This window comes from Numenius arquata, chromosome 10 (assembly GCF_964106895.1).
Source record: "Numenius arquata chromosome 10, bNumArq3.hap1.1, whole genome shotgun sequence".
NCBI classification, from domain to species: domain Eukaryota; kingdom Metazoa; phylum Chordata; class Aves; order Charadriiformes; family Scolopacidae; genus Numenius; species Numenius arquata.
The window spans coordinates 23668208-23687037 of record NC_133585.1 but is presented as its reverse complement, the minus strand read 5'-3'; the positions used below and the strand labels follow the sequence as shown (position 1 = coordinate 23687037).

The 18830-nt window shown below is 39.0% G+C and overlaps 1 protein-coding gene across 1 annotated transcript in view; it reads left to right on the top strand.

The window, feature by feature from the left end:
• The window catches only part of PTPN13 (protein tyrosine phosphatase non-receptor type 13), a 104161-nt gene that overhangs the window by 66639 nt on the left and 18692 nt on the right, over window positions 1–18830 (top strand). The window contains exons 16-29 of the mRNA XM_074154257.1: window positions 135–297; window positions 4411–4834; window positions 5003–5100; window positions 7048–7104; window positions 7956–8048; window positions 9351–9458; window positions 10199–10330; window positions 10709–11175; window positions 12129–12269; window positions 13603–13696; window positions 14531–14616; window positions 15917–16079; window positions 16973–17187; window positions 17279–17377. Coding sequence (XP_074010358.1) covers window positions 135–297; window positions 4411–4834; window positions 5003–5100; window positions 7048–7104; window positions 7956–8048; window positions 9351–9458; window positions 10199–10330; window positions 10709–11175; window positions 12129–12269; window positions 13603–13696; window positions 14531–14616; window positions 15917–16079; window positions 16973–17187; window positions 17279–17377 — 2340 coding nt within the window. The remainder of the gene's footprint in view (window positions 1–134; window positions 298–4410; window positions 4835–5002; window positions 5101–7047; window positions 7105–7955; window positions 8049–9350; window positions 9459–10198; window positions 10331–10708; window positions 11176–12128; window positions 12270–13602; window positions 13697–14530; window positions 14617–15916; window positions 16080–16972; window positions 17188–17278; window positions 17378–18830) is intronic.

Below are 18830 nucleotides of genomic sequence, written 5' to 3'. Positions count from 1 at the left end.
TGACAGAAATCTCTCCCATCAGTGCATTTTGCTTCATTAAAGTTTGAACACTAACTGTGCACAAGCAAATACAAAATTCTTTGTAGGCTAAAAGAAATCATTGTCTTCAACCTTTTTCTTTCTGCATTGTGTAGAAGAAGAAAATAACTTTGCAGAACACGTTGGATGGTATCAAGCATGCATTTCAGACTGATAATAGTAAAACTTGCCAGTACCTTTTGCATCTGTGCTCTTCCCAGCATAAGTTTCAGCTGCAGATGAGAGCCAGGCAGAGCAACCAAGACACTCAGGACATTGGTAAGGACTGTGACGCTGTGTTGGTTTTTAATAGCAATCTGTATGTATTTTTGTAAGGAGAAAAACTAAACTTGAGCTTCAGTAATTCTACTGAGTGCTACATATGTGCAGCTCTACATTTGGAGGGAATATACTATACTATAAAGAGAATCTACTACTTAACTTTGGTTATTTTTTCCTGGGGGGAGGGAGGGAACAGAGTTAGCAGATCACACAGAGCTGGTGCACAACAGTTCTTGTAAAATAAAAGGAATCTAGAAATAGGTCATGAATTTGATTAATGGCTTTTGGGTTTGTTTTTTTTTCAGAAGTAGCTTGAAGATATTTCAATAAAATAGGAATTTTGCCTTTTGTTTAATGTGTAGTGAATTGGTTTGATAATGTGCAATTACAGAAGAAATGGTGTGATCGTGTGAGGGCAAATACAATAGGGGGTGTTTTGTGGTGCTGCGGCTGTAAGCTGTGGGTGTAGTTGTCTTTAGTCTAGTTAACGGTGGTCCTAGTAAGGAACAGCACTGGTGCTACTCTGATTTCTTCAAAATTGCTGTTGAATTTGTGTGTATACTGGAAAATGTAAAGATGTTCTTTTTAGATAGAAAATATTAATTGGAGAATGCAGTAATTGAAAAAACCCTGTGCGCTAATTTCTTTGCTATTTGGAGCAGAGCTCCCTTGGCTGGCTGGCCTTCAGCACAGCCTGTTTTGCTCGGTCTGCCTCCTCATTCTTTCTTTGTTCCCTCTTTTTATCTGTCTGCATTCCAGTTGCTGCTAATCTGGACTTCCACCAGCATGGCTGGGATGGAGTTTGACCCCATTGCTGTGGAGATTGTGACCTCTAATTTTTTATTTTTTTTTAAAAAGGGGGTGGGGGTGGGGAAAGGCATACGGCAACTGCACAGCCTGTTTTCTGTTCAGTTAACTTTAGTGCAAAGAAATAGGACCAAGTGACTTAAACCCTTTGTCCCACTCTCTAACTTGGTGCTTGCTTATTCTGAATTGCAAAGAAAAGCAGTACATGAAAGGCTTTCTTAGCTAGGCAGACTTGGCTGCTCTTACAGATGCAGTATTTGTTGTGCTTAGGGAGTCTGAAAAATAATAGCTTGCTTCCATGTAGTATAGATCACCTGGAATTCAGAGGTCTCAGATTTCGTCAATCGTTCGTAATCAGAAGCAAATAAGTCAGTATTATGATTAATTCCATTACATTTGTTTATTAAAAGTAAAAACAATTCAAACAAAGTTTGCCTTTGTCGTAACTTTACTGATATAAATTGATTAGCCGTGTTTCTCTTTCCTGCATATATATATTTAGATATATACATCTAGCAATAGAGCTACTAGAATAATATTTTTTAAAAAAGGTATGTATTGTAATACAGGTAAGAGAAAACAAGGATAAAGCAGTCAAAATAGGATATTGATTATAAATACTGCTTTTCTTTTGTTTGAGCAGTGAAATCCCAGGCAGTATTTGGGAAATTTTTTTTTTTTTTTTTTTTAGAGACCTTAAAATGTCAGTAAAAACCAATGGCTGGAAGCACTCAGCAAAGCAGTAAAAAAACAAGGCAGGTGACAATATTACTATCTCAAGGCTGATCACCACGGGAAGTGTATGTAGAAGGTTCCTTACTTAAGGACTGATTCTGAATTACCAGCACAGTGAACACAAGCATGTGCCTGTAATGCTTGCAGTGTTTGTGGGGTGGAGTAGCAGACTTCAGAAGATTAATATGCTTTGGAAGATTCTTCAGAAGTACAGTATTACATTTTCTTGTAAGACTAACCTTGATTTCAGCCAATGAATGGAGAAAATATTTTGAGACAAGGGGGAAGGCCTGACATGCATAGTGATGGTTAACAGATTTTCATGGAGCTTAACAAGAGGCTGAAGGCATAAGGGAGAGCACTTTGTAGCCCCTGTGATGTACTGTGGCATGTTTTTCACTTGTTGCACAATGCCTTCAGTGACCTGGGAGAAACCATTTTAATACGTGGAAATCTAATTGAAAGAATTAAGCTTGGAAAATCACAGGAGAATGCCTCTTGAATGCAGGAATAGAAAGAGATTCTTTCTGCAGGAATAGAAAGAGATGAGACACAATGTTTTTTAAAAAAAAAAAAAAAAAAGAAAAAAAAATCCTAGCAATTTCATGGTGCATGAGAAAGGTGATAAGCTATAACATGAGGAATGATGGGTTTTGCATGACTTCTGTGGCCACGCAGTGAACAGAACCAAGTACTGAGTTTTAAGATGGGTGTTTGGATTCCTGAAAGCGCATATAGAAAACGACAAAGGTGAAGTGTGAGTGAAGTCAGCCGTATAAACAGTGAGCTTTGAGCACGTGAGAATTTTCAGTGAAGGGCTTGGCAGAAGGTGTGAAAGGCTAATGTCTATATAGATAATGATATGAAGGTATTCATCTGAAATCCATAGGGAAGGTGGGTAAGTACGGTGTCAAGAGAAGAGATATTAGAATATTTTATTAAGGTAGTCTTCCCCAGGATGGGAACACAAGAGCAAGTGTCATTGCTAGCTTCTGTCAGAGTCAGAACACTGAGATTTATGGAGCTCTGGTCCAATGGAGCAAAACATTCTTATGTAGCTTGTCTAGTCTGTTTGGTGGCTATGGCTAGAGGAGGAATTTGGTGTGGGTAAGGAAGTGGTAGTTGTATACTAATTCACCTTTAAAAAGGACCAAAAAAAAATATCTTCCACAACTAAGTCTTGTCAATCTGTATGCCTGTTCTAGAGAAAGCAGGAGTTAACGTTGCAGTTAATTCCTGCCGTAGGTACTGGAAGAAGGAATGGCTTTTGGAATGACAGTGCTTGGGGCTGCATTTGCCAAATACACTCTTGAGCAGTAAATACTTTGGCATTTAGTAAAGCTAATGGATGGTATGTACCAAAAAGTAGTGTTTTACTTTTGAGTCATAGTGCAGGTTCCTGAAGCAGCTTGCTTACCTAGCTGTATGTGGAGTTTTAAAAAAAAAAAAAAAAAACAAAACCAAAAACCAAACTAGTTAACCCTAAATCAGAAATATATACGCAGTTGAGCATTGCTTTTTCTCAGACTTCCCTGGGAACTGACTCCAAGACATCAATGGAGTTTATGAAGGGTTCAGATGGCGTGACTTCCTTTAAAGGCTCTAACCAGCAAACGTGTTGATGCAGCTTATCAAGTTTCTGTGCAAGAGCCAAGCCACAGGAACTTAACTGCTAGCCTTAGGAGGCAGTTAGGCCAGAAATGAGCCCTACTCAGCTTTGCTCTGAATTAAGAGGGGGTTAGGCTAAGTTGTATTATCTTGCATTTGCTTTCATCTAAGAACGTCCACCTAGACAGTTCCCACGACTCAGCTGACAGTAATTTAATTACAATCCAAAACCTGTTCCTCTCTGCTGCTTAAGGGAATCCTAGTTCATGAGTCAAAAAGTCTGGCAAACCCTAGCCAACACTTTCTGTTCTGTGCTAAAACATTTAGGATGTTTCTGGTAGGGGAAGTCCCCAAGTGCAGCTGACTCAACTGATGCTCTTGAACCAGGTCGAGATGCTGCCCAGCCCCCATGACTTTGCAGCTGTACTGTAAGCATGTCAGGGACTCATGTGAAGAAAGCTAAGCGATGAATGGAAGTTTGGTAGAATCTGATAATGTAGAGTTTGGGGAGCCCTATTTGTTCAAATTCTAGAAAGGACTTGTATGAGCAGGTTAAAGAAAGTGTAGTCTTCTAGGTCACTTGGCTTGAGGATATTTATTTGCTTTGCAGAAAGAGATGATGTGTCTGTACGTAAGGCACAGCAGTTTAACAGGGAAGATGAGGCTTCATACTAATAAGGGGATAAATGTTCTGCTATTCTGTGGTTTTGGATTTCAATGTGGTAGATGGTCAGGTTAGTGTAATGTCATGAACTCCAAACTTTGTATCCTGAGTAGACTCACATGGTGGGTTGGTTGTGTGTACCTGATGATGGTACATACTTCTGAGCCTATAGAAGAAATGTGCTTTGTGTGAGCTGGTTGTTTAAAATACATGCTCTACAGAAGGAGGTCACACTAACTCTGCTATATAACTTAAATTTGTTTGTTTTCTGTTTAAAAAAAAAAAACAATCCACAGAAAGGGCTTCATTCAGGAGCCTAAACCTTCATGCAGACTCTGTGAAAGGTTTCAACATGGGACGAGCGATCAGTACTGGTAGCCTGGCCAGCAGCACTTTGAACCGACTTGCTGTTCGACCTCTGTCTGTTCAAGCAGAGATTCTGAAAAGGTTGTCCTGCTCTGAGCTCTCACTTTTCCAGCCGCTTCCTGGCTCATCGAAGGACAAGAACAATACGAATCTGTGGGAGGAAAGACCCAGGGTTATGAGCAAGTCATTTCACGATCTGAGTCAGAGCCACATCTCGGTTTACCCCCCAAGGAAAAATATTATTACTTCTTTGGACTCTTCCCCCCAAAAAGTAGAAGACGTAATGGGAAGAGTCTTTCAGCAAATGCCAAAATTTGATACTGGATCAGCAGCGGGAGCATTAAAACTGAGCAAGTAAGAGTCTCTCTGACCACTCTACAGTATCTTTGTGTACAGTCAATGTACATTTTGCATCAGTTTTGCTTTGTTATTCATACCATTATTTTATTACATTGATCCTTCCCTCTCCCAACTTCCTCTTCCCTCTGTCTGGTTCCCCCTTCTCTCCTTCTCCCCTTTAAGTTCAAAATCTCATGCAGGTTTAAGTAGAAGCCCTGAAAGAAAGAAAAATGACTCGGACTCATCATCCATTGAAGATACCGGTCAAGCCTATGTTGTAGGTCAGCATGCAAAAAATATTACTGTATTTACTAACTAACTTCTAAAATTGCTTTGGGTGTAGTGCTTTCATATATTTATTAACTGATGGTAATATTTCAATTTGAAAGAGGGAGCAGAGTATTATATGTAAAGTAATCCAGGCCAATTGCCTGTTGTTCCTGAATAATTGTTGCATTTAATCAAAACCTGGACACCAGCAGTCTGTACACAGGAGTGCAAAGTATTAATACTTGACAGTAAAACTGTTCCAGAAAACATCTTCCATTTTGTCACTTCAGAGTACCATTTTATTGTGTGGATCTTTCAATAATTTGCTAGTCTTGACAGTGTGTTTGTGAAGCTTGAACTCTTTAAGTGGAAAGGATGCAGGGAGTGATTTTTGGAAGTGCACACCATTTGGCTTAAGCTGCCTATTGGCTGGTACCTCTGAACAGTAACTGCACAGTTCTTTTTTTATTTGGTCTCATTTGGTTATAATAAATTAGGTACAATTTTTTTTGCAGTGCATTGGGTGTTTCACAACATTCTTGTAATGAGCTAAGCCAGATGTACTTATTCCATTTTCTTGGCAAGGGTTGGATTGCACACAAATCATCTTACTGAGCATTGACATACAGAGTTCACATTTAAAAAAAAAAAAAAAAAAAAGATTGAGCAGCTAAATAGACTTAAACTCATCTGTTGCATTGTTGTACACTATTTTTTAATATCTGTGTGTCATCAATTTCTGGTTAAAGGAGATTCCCTGTAATAATAGAGACTACAATGACTGGAACACTTGCAGCATTAGCTTGCTTTTTTTGCTTTGCTTTTGCTTAATATTAAAGTATTGATTAGTTATGGAACATCAGAGGAAGTGGAAGAAGGTTAAGTTTATCGGGATTGATGCAGACAAACTTGCAAAAGAACCTGAAGAAAAAGAAAAAAAAAAAAAAAAAAAAAACCACAAACCCAAAACCAACACACCCAAAACCAGAGTGTAACACTTACTGCATCTGCCCCCACCGCCCTTGAAACCAGGACTGGCTTGGGAACCACGCTGCTTCAGTACAGAGAGCATCAGCTATTGAAGAGTGAGATGAGGCGAGCGGCTTCTCTAGTGACTGCTTGCAGCTATTTATTCTACACTTTTAGCTTTAAAATTATTATTCTCATGTGCTTACCCATAATCTGGGCAGCAATTCTGGTAAGGATTCTAGCTGTATGTCAGAAAGTCTTGCTGTATCACATTGCCTGTGCTGGGGGGACACAGATTCTTTGCACGATGAAACTCATCAGCTAAAACTTTGAGGTTCAGAGGTTTGGAAAAAGCCAGGACTGCTTTCCTAAGAAGCCCGAATTAACTTACCTCATTTGCTTTCATAACTTAGTACATTTATTTTCTCCTCTTTATAGTATGGCCATATTTGCTTAGCATTGACCAATCAAAAAAAAAAAAGTTTCTATATGTAAACCAATTCAAAGAGAAATACTTGGTTCAAATTGCTTGTTACTGCAGCAACTTATTTGTTACCGTACAAAATCTTTATAAGATTCACGTTGTGTTGGTTTATTAGGTTATAGTCATATTTGGTTATTTAATATATTAGGTTATATGCATATTCATCTAATCCTGTTAGAAAATTCTGTCTTGACTTTGTTTCTTCAAGATCCATTAATTTTATCTGAAGTTAACAGTGGTTGTAAAGGCCAAACCTCTCTCCTGTCTTTAATTCTTTGCTTTTGCATGAGCTCCCATCTATCTGAATCTTGAACTACAACCAAAGTACATGAGTAATTTGGATTTGCTAATCCAAAACTACCCTAATGTTTTTTTAATTTTTAAAATAACTAAGTAATCTGATATTGTCAGTGAGCTCGTGTAAAGTCTAAAATACTCATTGGTAGTTTTTTTATTAAAAAAAAAATAATTATAACAATGTCTAATACTTCCATTCATGTCACAGGTGTTAGCATGAATACTTCAGGAAATCTTCCGTCACCGATGCTGTTAAAAGAGAATGGTAAGTTGATAATCGATCTGCCTGTAGAATTAATTCAGTATGTTTGTGAACACTTCCAAAGTGCTGTTTCTGTCCTGTTTCTTCACTGTTCTTAAATCAAATACCTCCCTCAGTTAGTTGGACCTTTTCCTAATTCTATTCCTAATTCCTATTTCTGGAATATCTTGACATTTGTGTGTAATATTTTTTCATATATGAATAGTGTCTGTTTACTTTGAGACTTGAAGAATGCTGTTACCTAACATACTATGCCCTTCAAAGCTCATTTTCCTTCCTTGTAGGGTTACTGGTTCTGTAGAGCTCAAGAAGACTGTTTTCTTTTTAGTTCTTCTACTCTTTAGGTTTGACTTGGTTTTGTGGGTGAAGAACTCCTCCTCCGCGTGGTGCGGTGTACTACACTTCTTGCACTACTGTTTTCTGCTTGTACCAGCCTGTATATAAACTTCATATAATAAGCCTCAGTTTCACTTTTACCAATGTGCTTGTGTCCTGCCTACCTCATCAGGGCATGGGAAAGATCTAAATATTTTGCTGAACTAAGACTAATAAATTAGAAGACTCTAGGGCTCAGTTGTGTTGTGATTCCAAGGGACTATGCTAGGTGCTTCTCCTAGGAGGAATAAAAGGTTTTAACTGCTGAAGATGGGAGTGCATTATAACGATGATTGTTTGCTGTTTCTTTTTTTATTTGGATGTGACTTGGAAAATGAAAGATGATGTTCGACCAGGTAGTTCAGAACAGCTGTTCAGGTTATCAGACAAGTAATCTTTTTTTAATGGGTAGAACTGATGGCAAACCTGAAGGGAGAAGTACTCAGGTAATGTCTGATAACCAAATGTTGGCTTTTCAGTTGACTCTCTGCAAACAACACCGACCAGAGTTGCCTCACCAGAAAGAGAGATCACTTTGGTGAACTTGAAAAAGGATGAAAAACTTGGCCTAGGTAAGTGCCTTTAAAATTGTTGTTGTCATGTGTGTTCCTTGAAGCCTTGAGGTCATGTGTATTCTGGTCTATATTTAAGTATTTATTGTAGGAATGAGGAAAACAGTGCAGACAGTAGCTGGATTTCGAAGGCATTCAAGATGCTGACTTGGTAGCGCCTGCTACTGATTTGTTGAGTGATGTTTTAAGTGAGTCTGTTTCTCAGTTTTTCCATATTGTAAGTGTAGGATAATATTTATATTGTAAATTAGCAATCTTAAAATTTAGCTTTTAAAGTTTATTTCTGTGTTCAGGTACCAGATTTTTGTCTTTGTGGAAACTTCACAGCTGTGACAGCTTGAAGGTTTTAAACAAACAAAAAAAAAGGTGTTATAAAAGCCATTATGAGCTAATTGTGGAGTGTTTTTCTTTTACAGTATGATCAGATGAAACACTAATTTGAGTATTTGCATTCCATTCCTTCTTCTACCACTGAATTTTTTCATGAACCCACATAATTTTTCCCTGTATGAGTAATGAATAATTTGGTGTTGGTATTGTGTTTTAGGGAAGCTCTCTAAAGTGTCCTTAAGGATGTTGTTCTGTCTGTTACTCAGAATAGGACCGTTGTGTACATTTGGAGAGGTGAAAAGGCAATATTTAGTGTTTACCCTGCACAGTAACTTAAGACTTGACCAAAAAGGAAATAAATTAATATGAAATGCACCATTTTTTCTCTCTCTCTCCTCCCCATGAAATCTGTGGTACTTTGCTCTTTTAGCTAGAATAGAGAAGACCTGATATCTTCTATTTTCTTTTTTTTGTCTTGAACATACTTCCCAGGTTTACTTAGTCAAATTTGCAGACCTAGATTAGAAGCATCAAAAGAAAAGAGGGAGTTGAAAAACTCAGTTAAGACCAGGGTCAAGCATTTAGTTGAAGCATCTAACAATGGAGAAAACCAAAAATTTTTAAATAAGAGAAAATATATTTCATATGGTCAGCAAAGGTACATTTAATGTCATCTGTTTTGTGTGTGTTTCTCTTGCCACAGTTGTCTTCTGTAGCCTTTATTGGAATTTTCTGGGAAGCCAGCTAGACAAAGTGGATTGCTTTCTCAAAAGCAGAATGCAATGAAGCTTAGTCAAAAAAGCTTTACCACTTACTTTCATGTAGACATCTTTTGAGATGTACCGTTTTCTATTACTTTGCATTTATTAGAGTGACTAAGTCTTTTGTCCTTTCTGAAATACGGACTTGTATTGTGTTAAGTTACGCTGTGATCATTGACATTTTTGTCTGCTTTGGGCCTTTTTTTAATAGGCTTTCAAATAGTCGGTGGAGAGAAGATGGGAAAACTTGATCTGGGAATTTTTATTCATTCAGTTATTCCTGGAGGGCCAGCTGATTTGGAAGGATCTCTAAAACCAGGTGAATAGTGTAAATAAGAAGTGTATACGTGAAAGAAAAGGCCAAACACACATGCAGTAAAATTTTCAGCTATGGCTGCGGGCGCCAGTCCCTTACAAATGATGACCTTCAATTGCCTTCTGGATAACTTCTGAAAATTGGTGATACTACTTTGTTAAACTATACAAAACTGAAAATCATTCAAATCAAAGTAAAAATGATAAAGCTTGAAGTAGCAGAAAATTAAAGTTACATATAAACAGCGTTATTCGCTCTTTTCCCTATATAGATGCTTTGTAATTTCAATTTTTTAAAACTCAAAATCTATACTCTGATTATAGAAAAAAATGTAACCATGTGGCTACTATAGCAGAGAGGGGAAAAGAATTTGTTTTATTTAATATCTGCTTTTTTGTTCTTTTCATTTTAGTCTGTGCCTTGAACTGAACTGCATATTACGTAGTTTGCTACTTGATTTTTGCCTTTGCATCTGTTTTTCTACAGCAGAAGAGAAGGTAGAAATCATAATTTGGAAAGGTTTGGCAGGTGTAAAAAGGGGAAATGTTCATAACCAGTTCTTGTGGTTTGTTTAGGCTTTTGGGTTTTTTAATGATTAGGGTTCCCTATTCCAGCATCACTTGAATTTTAGTGATATTTTTTAATCCATGCATTGTGTAGAGATTTTCAGACCTGTACTCCACAGTCACTGATGGATAAATATGTAGATGTTAGATTGTGTCTGAACAAACCCTTTTGTGCAGGACACCGACTGATATCTGTAAATAGCACAAGTTTAGAAGGCGTCAGCCACCATGCAGCATTAGAAATTTTGGAGAATGCACCTGAAGACGTGACACTTGTGATCTCTCAGCCCAAGGACAAGCTATCCAAAGGTACAGAGACAAATATTCCTTATTATTAAAGAGCTGTTATTTGAGTTTGAGCACTCTTCCCTCTCTGACACCTTTTTTTAAAGTAGTTTCTGTGTTTCTTTAAAATTACTAATCTAATCAACTGTAAAACATCACCCTAACTGCAGTCACTTCTGTAAGGAACCCCAGTTAGTATATGCTTGAAATTGTGTTCTGAGACCGAACAAAGTTATGTTTTACAGTAACCTTTGGCGAGGACCCACCAGTTGCATTGTAAAAAGAAAGTGTTCTGTATAATATAAACAGGAAAAGCTTAGGTGGTTTTAAGGAGAGAAATTTGTGTCATAGTGCAGACATCACGTTACCAGCTACTGATGACTTTTGTCTCCTGGTTTTCAGCATCATCTAATGCCGCGCCCATCAATAATGGGACCAGGGGTTATTTAAGGAGGCCATCGTTGGTGCAGGACAACGAGGCAGAGTCCTCTTCAGAAGAACGCAACCGGTCCCGTGGTCACCAGAGGCCAGTTTCGGGAAGTTTGTCTGGTTTGTCAGGAGGCAAGCGTGATGGAAGCATGAGCTCCCAGGATTCCAGAACCGAGAGCGCCAGCCTGTCTCAGAGCCAGACAGCCAGCTTCTTTGGCAAACGTTCAAGTGGTAGAGCCCAGCAGGATGCTCAGCATTACAGTGATTCCCAGTCTGGGCTTTCTAAAATGAATGAGAAAAGAAGATCCTCATCTGACAGTACTCGAGCAAAAAATAAAAGGCTCGGGGTAGTGGAGTCTGTGGAATATTCTGACCGAGGAGATTCTGACATGGATGAAGCAACTTATTCCAGCAGTCAGGAGCAACAGCCAGCTAAAAAGGCATAGTGTATTTCATATGAATATTTCCCATCAGTGTAGTGAAATAGCTGACTGTGGGTGTGAATAAGGTGAAAGGATGTGGGGGAAGGACAGCCTAGCCTGCAGCTTATCCTTCTAATGGCAAATGCTAATAGCTAATTTCTAATAGTTTCGTGGTTTTGTTCAAAATAAATGGAGAAAATCACTCCTGTAACTTGAAAAAACTTCCCAGCTTTCTATTGTCATGAGATGGGCATGTCTTGCTAGAGGCAGATAGTGTTTTGGGATGAACATACAGTGCACTTGTTGATTCTGTAGAAAAATTCCTTTCATTTCTGTGTGTTTGTATGATACGATCATAGTCTGGTGACCACCCCTGGAGGTAAGTTTATTCACCTGGCAGATAAATTTAAGTTTTTCCTAGTTTAAAGTAGTAGTGGTGCATCTAGAATGGGTAGCAAGATCTTTAGGGATTGATCTAATCCATGGAAAGCTGCTCTTGTGTAGTGAAGTTCAGCAGTGAGCCATGCTCTGAACAGAGACAGCTTGCGGCTTCACCTTTCTGAAAGTACACAATGGCAAGTACTACAAATTAATTCCTAACTGGCGGCGATTCCTCTTTTCAGCTGATGGAGGTTATTCAGTCAAGTTGTGGCAGCTCCTGCAAATTAATCCAACTGATTCTAGACTGCTGCACTATTGAAGTGCTATAGTTTGTGTTTTGTGAGCAACTCTGACAGTAAAGACTCAGTTGCTGAAGGCCAAGCATACTTACTGTGCTAATCCTGTTCAATGGCAGCAGTGGCAATGACCCTTTTGAGTCTTACTTGGTACTTTGCCATGTGGACTTCTTTTGACTGCACCTTACTCAAAAACATACCCTTTAGGGTCTTACTGTAAACTTCGGTTCTAATGGCAAATCATTCTCTCGCTTGTTTCTTTTTCTTTTTTTTTTTTTTTTTTTTTTAATAAAGGAATCTTCCTCAGCGAATACAGCAAACAAAATGAATTCTAAAAAGGTTACTGCAGCACTTAAACCTGGAGATATCTTTGAGGTTGAACTAGCCAAAAAAGATAACGGCTTGGGAATAAGTGTCACGGTACTGTTTGACAAGGTTTTTAGATGTTTTCTCTTTTTCTCTACTCCCAGCAACCCATTAGATTGCTAACTTACAAGGAAGCAAAGTATTTTCTGGAATCACTGTTAAGTATATAGTTTTACTGATGTGTGATTAATCTTACCAAATCTGAAAAGTAACTCTATTTTATATCCCTTTTCTTGTCATCTGCCCTTCAAGTAACCTCTGTTCTTTTACGGTGGAGCCCCAAAGTCCTAATAGAATCTTATCGCAGACACTGCTTTTATAAGTGTAAAAAGCAAGATGGTCTTTGTCCCTTGCTACCTAATAATGTGAATTTACAAGGGAGAGAAGTAAGACCTTCCCTAACTGCATCGCAGGCACTGGAAGCAGTAGTGTTCCTTAAGAGTATCTGTGCATGTCCACACACATATACCGTGTTCGTTGTTCTCCCTCTGCTGGACAAAAGGCAGAAAGTAAAAAAACTACTTACATCCAAATAAGCAGACACTGCTTTCTTGCAATACGGGACAAAAATGTATTTTTAGTGGACTAATTTCTCTTTGGGCTACAAAATTTTGAAGGTAGTTTATGTTTAGGGCCTGCCGTACTGCAGAGGAGTACTTCAGGGAAGAGGAGAATGATTTATAACTGAGATTTTTTTGCTGCTCCTGTTCTTATATTGTGTTCAAAAATACATTTTGATCTTTTAATATTCAAATATCTCTGCCCAACTGCGTGGTAACTTGATAAAGGAAAAGTTGCTTAAATTACAGAATCATAAACCTGTCTAGGTTTAAAGGGACCTTTAAGATCATCTAGTCCAGCCCCCCCCTGCAGTGAGCAGAAGGGCTAAGGCCCTTCCAAAACAATGCTATTTTGAGCTTGAGCAGAATTTTTCGGCTTAGATCTACAAACTTTTATGACCTGAGAGAAAGCAGCACTCCTTAGTTTCCTGTTACATCAGAGAGGGTGTGTTGGAGCAGGACACTGCATGGATATGCATCTTCTGCTTTGGCATGCTGTGCTCTCGCACATCGCTGAGCTTTGACGTGCATGCAAGCCTGTGAAGTCCAGCGTAATGCAGACATGTTTCTGCTGAAGGACATTTATTGGGTTTGGGTGCATTTCCATTGTGATGCATTGTGTTTTTACAATCTTTCCACCTTGATTTCATTCATAATAAATTGCATGGCTGTGAAAGCATGCTTTGTGTAACATTTTGGTTTTGATAATTTGGTGGTTCTTTTTACATACCAGTAGCCCAAGTGCTTCCTGAGTAGAGTTTTCCTTGTGTGACATTGTGTTTGATTACTAAGTATTCGAACTGCAAAAAGACTAACAAATGGAATTTTTGCTTTCCATTTAGGGCGGTGTAAATACTAGCATAAGGCATGGTGGTATTTATGTGAAAGCGATTATTCCGAAGGGAGCAGCTGAAGCAGATGGAAGAATAGAAAAAGGTAGTATTTCAGTTCTTTCAGTTGGGACTCTTAATGTGAAAAAAAGGGCAGATAACTGTTTGTAGTGGACTTGACAATACACTGTGGTCTAGAAGCTAGGAACTCTGTTTGCCTCCTCTCATTGCACCTTTTTCACTGGGAAGAAGAGCTGTTTTTTCCACGCTACTGCATTTGCAGTTGTAATTTTAAATATTGGCTTGATAACTAATTCTGCAGGTGAAGATTAAAAAAAAAAAAGGTGTAGAACAGCTGCAGAACCAACAGAAAAAGACTGAGACTGTGAAGGGGAAAAATAGGAAGTAGGCTGCAGGTCAGGTTTTAAATTATTTTTCTAATGCAGCCTGTGTTAATGAAGAACACTTCTCTCTTTCAGCTATGGAGAGAGAGGGCTTTGTATTATTTGTGGCCTTCTTGCTTGGCACGCTGGGCAACTCAATACAGAAAATCACTGCAATGATTACGGCTTTTCTTGTTTGGAAGTCAGGCCACATTCTTTACTGAAGTGAGAATTCCTACTGTAGCCTAAGATTTGTTTGTAATAAAGAGTCAGAGCTTTGTGGCAGGCTGTCATTTTGGTGGTTAACACTAGCTTTGATGTGAGGTTATTCCATACAATCATAAAATCATTTAGGTTGGAAAAGACCTTTAAAATCATTGAGTCCAACTGTGTAGTTTAGTCGCAAAGTTCTCTTCTTTACTCAGAGCGTGGAGGGGAAGGAGAATTTACTTCATTAACTGTTCTTGTTAGCTGAGACTTGAAGGTTTCTGTGCATCATATGTTATTTATAGATGTTCTGCCTACTTTTTCTTAAATTAGTAATCAATCATTTGTAGGTGACCGTGTGCTCTCCGTCAATGGGATTAGTTTGGAAGGTGCTACCCATAAGCAAGCTGTTGAAATGCTGAGAAACACTGGGCAGGTAAGCAGCTGCTGGTTCTACTCCTGTCTGTAGTAAACCAGATCTTCATGGGTGAAAAGAAGTAAAGGAACCGAAGATTGGTTGCTTTAGGTGTGCTTTCCTAGATTCCTTGCCTTCCTGGGCCTCAGGTCTCGCTGCCCATCCTAGTGAAATTCTGTGTCTCTGTGTGGGTGAGAGGTCTGCATGGAATTGCTTTTTCCTTGTACCCAGGCTTTGTAGGAAGGAAGCCCAGGTGCACAGGTTGGAAAACAGCTGTAGCAGCATGCTTCAGACAAATCTGAACCACTGAGAAAATAAGGGCCTCCATATATGCTGCTGTGTTGGTAGGTTTACTTGAGCCTTGGCCTTTTTGGATAGTGCTTGATTCTGTCAGTGGTGTCTCCTCCTTTAATAGTGCTATTTAAGGCAGCTGCTTCATAGGTGGAAGTACATGCACACCTCGAAATAGCCAGTGAATGTACACATTCAGAGCTTCTATGGTGTCATGGGTTAACCCTAGTTGGCAACTGGGACCATGCAGCTGTTCACTCACTCCCCCCACACTCCCCAGTAGGATAGGGAGAAAAATGGAAAAAAGCTCGTGTGTTGAAATAGAGACAGTTTAATAGAACGGTAATGGAAGATAAAATAATAATAATAACAACGGTAAAAGAATATACAAAATTGTGATGCAATACCATTGCTCACCATTCGATCGTGGATTCTTGCCCACCGGCCAACCCCTATTTATATGCTGAGCATGATGTCTATGGATGGAGTATTCCTTTGGCCAGCTTGTCCTATCTATGCTTTCTCTCAGCTTCTATGGGAAGCTGAAAAAGTCCTTGACTTAATGTGTTACTTAGGACCAACTAAAACAATGTTATCAACATTATTCTCACATTAAATATAAAACACAGCACCTACTAGGAAGAAAATTAACTCTGTCCCAGCTGAAATCAGGACGTAAGGACTACTATTTGTGCTCACTTCATAAAATGCTTTTAACTCTATTCCCTGTACAGATATGAAAATGATACCATCTTTGACACTTCTTAATGTCTTCACAGCCTTATTGAAAGAAAACCCCTTCTTACTCCATGTTAGCAAGTGTCTTGCAAGGCTATTACTGTAGTTTGGAGGTTGTCACTTAAAGCCCTTAAAATAAGGAACAAATGGAGAATGTATGGGAAAGGAGGTATCTATGAAGTTTATTGCTGTAGAACTTAGGACTCCGAGAAGTTAGAAAGAAACATGTACTCTAGTCTGTGCTATCTCCATCACTGCTGCCAGTTAACTGGAAAATGTTTCATCTCTTTAGGTGGTGCATCTACTGTTGGAAAAAGGTCAGCTTTCAGTGGCCAGTGTTCATGCTCCAGTAACACCACAGTGCACACCCCCAAATCAGGTGGGGCAATGTGAGCCACAGGAGAAACCAGAGACAAGAACTACAGATGCCAAAGATTACGGCTTTGTCACTGCAGGTCAGGTCACATAGGACAATTGTCTGAACTTTCAAAGCATCCTTTAGTTTTTATAACTTTTTTCTTCAAATCTTCTGTAGAAGAGACAGAGAGCAGAAAGATCTGTCAGGAATCTATACTGAGGCCTTGCATGTAATGCAGATTCTTCCTTTTTGTGCTGTTGTGTTTGTGAGAATTTCTTTCACAACTTGGTAACTTTGTTCAGTTACTATTAACTGCTCTCTCACTGTTCCTTGTTTCCTGATTTCATCAGCCTTGCAGGCCAGGGCTGTAGCAACGTTGGAGTAAAAGGGGTGCTACTAAGGAGTGCCAAGGGGAGGTTAAAATATATATAAATGAGAGCTTCTGTAGGTCCTGCTGTTCCTGTCTAGGTGAGAGAAGATGTCAGGAGCTGGGTGAGGAGAGAAGGGAGATCTGTGTAGCTGACCTGAGGTTGGCATATTTCATGCTGGAGACGCGTGAAAGTGGAGGGAAGCCTACCCAGATGGGGAAACCACTGCAGATACCTTTGGTCTTCCTGCATGGAATTTATCCCATCTGTGAGGAACTCCAGTTGCTGCTCTCACTGTCTGATCAGTGACCAGAAAGATTGTGTCACTCTGTGCTTTAACAGGCTCCTTAATGGACTTCCCGGGGAGCAGTATTTTGGAGACACCCTTGCTTTCTGTGTAGTGTGGGTGTTGCCAGGGCAAGCCAGCAGACTGAGAAGTCATCATCAGCATTGTGTCCTCTTTAAATTGGAGGTATCTTTTAGATAATGCTAGTGCTTAGTAAAGTGGAAGAACCCTGTGAGGGGGACAGTGAGCGTTGTCATGCCTAGTGTAAGAATACCAGCCACTTTTCTTTGTGGCCAGAGTGCTGTAGGAAATAATAAGTTACTGTCTCTTTTGCAGACAACACGTTTGAGGTGAAGCTGATGAAGAATAGCTCAGGCCTTGGGTTCAGTTTCTGCCGTGAAGATAACCTTACACCAGAGCAGCTGGGCTCAACTATTGTGAGGGTGAAAAAGCTCTTCCCTGGGCAGCCTGCTGCAGAAAGTGGGCAGATAGAAATTGGGGACGTCATTCTGAAAGTGAACGGGGCATCACTAAAGGGTTTATCCCAGCAGGTTTGTATCTTAATAGTGGAACTCATGTTGTGGTACTCCTACAAGTCTTGGGGGGGTCTTCATCTAATAACAAATTCTTCTGGGGCCATAGGAAGTCATCTCTGCTCTGAGGGGAACATCTCCAGAAGTCTCTCTTCTGCTTTGTCGGCCGCCAGCTGGTATACTACCAGACATCGATCCTTCTTTGTTGGTAAGGAGTGTGGCATATGATTTTTATTTTTTTTTAAATTGCTATTTGAAGGGTCATTTATTCGATCTGGTGGGTGGGTTAGTTAAATGCAAGATGCAGATGGCAAGATGGGGAGGATACTCACAGAAACGTGATTCTTACACGAATCTTACACAAAGTGTAAAACTCAGGAGTGTACTAAGCATTTTGTGGAAATGTGAAAAGAACTCAGGGCTTTAATAATTTTTTCCCCTCCGTTTTATGGCTTAAGACATTGAAAAAGAACTTATTTCACTGTTTCTGTGGTGGGGTTTTCTTTGCAGACCAATGGTTTGAAGTTGATCCCAAATAGAAATCGGATATTTCTGTAGCGTATCTGAAGAATAATTTTGCTAAGCACCAATTGGGCTGGTTTTGATGCATGTAAAACCAGGGAAAAGATTGCCGTATTTACTTACTGGAAATTAGAGGTGTCCCAAAGAATATTTTCAAAATTCTCCAATAAGTAAATCGAAAGAACAGAATCCCATTTTAGGATAGTTGGAAGAAATGGAAATTAAATGTGTTTCAGCAAAAGGGAATGTAGAGCGGAATTTGCCTGAAAAGTATTTCCATAATACAGGAAAGTATGAAACTAATGGAAACAAGTCTTCAATTTAAGTTATTTTAATATCATTTTCAAACAATAAAAAACCATTCAAATCTGAATACAAATTTAAGTGAAGTTAAAATTGGAGTAAGAGACAAGCAGCTGAACAAACTAATAATATAAATAACTACTCCTGTAATTAACCTGTTTGTAGTATGGAATAACTTTAATAAAACAGCGTGTATATTGAAAGAAGAGGAAAAAAACAATAAACAAATGACAATTCTTTTATAACATTGTCACAGATCAATATGTTCATGAACACAAGAATTTGGCCATAAGAGCGTAAATGAAGCTTTTAAATTTTGTGTGTCTGCTAGCTAACATCATGCTTGGGAATATGTGATTAGTGGCAAAACTAGCCTTCGTTCTAATGGGAGTTAACAATTTGGCTTAGCAGTCTCCGTTTGGTGTAAATTATCATAGTTTTTGTAGGCTGTTATGTAGCTTTTTGCTTTAAAGCTTCCCTGTTTCCCTCCTGTGTGAGAGCAGTTTGCCTTCAGTTGCACTGTAAGCTCCAGCAGTGTGTTCTGGGTGGAAGGGATTTCACAGTAATCTCCTAGACGGCTGCTGGGCGTAGCTTAAAGGCATCTGAGGGCTTAAAGGCTAAAGCCAAGAGAGTATTTGTTTTCATTAGATTAATTTGCAGTTCTTTAGCAGTATACGTTTCAAAGTTTTTGCACACTTTGTCTTGGCCAAGTTGCGGTGAACTTGGTGAAACTGTGCTATGATATGTTTACACTGTTGAGGCAACACCTGAATGGAAGGAGCTAATTGATTTGGGTGATTTTATGCAGTCTTTGCAACTTTTTGTCAGCAAAACTG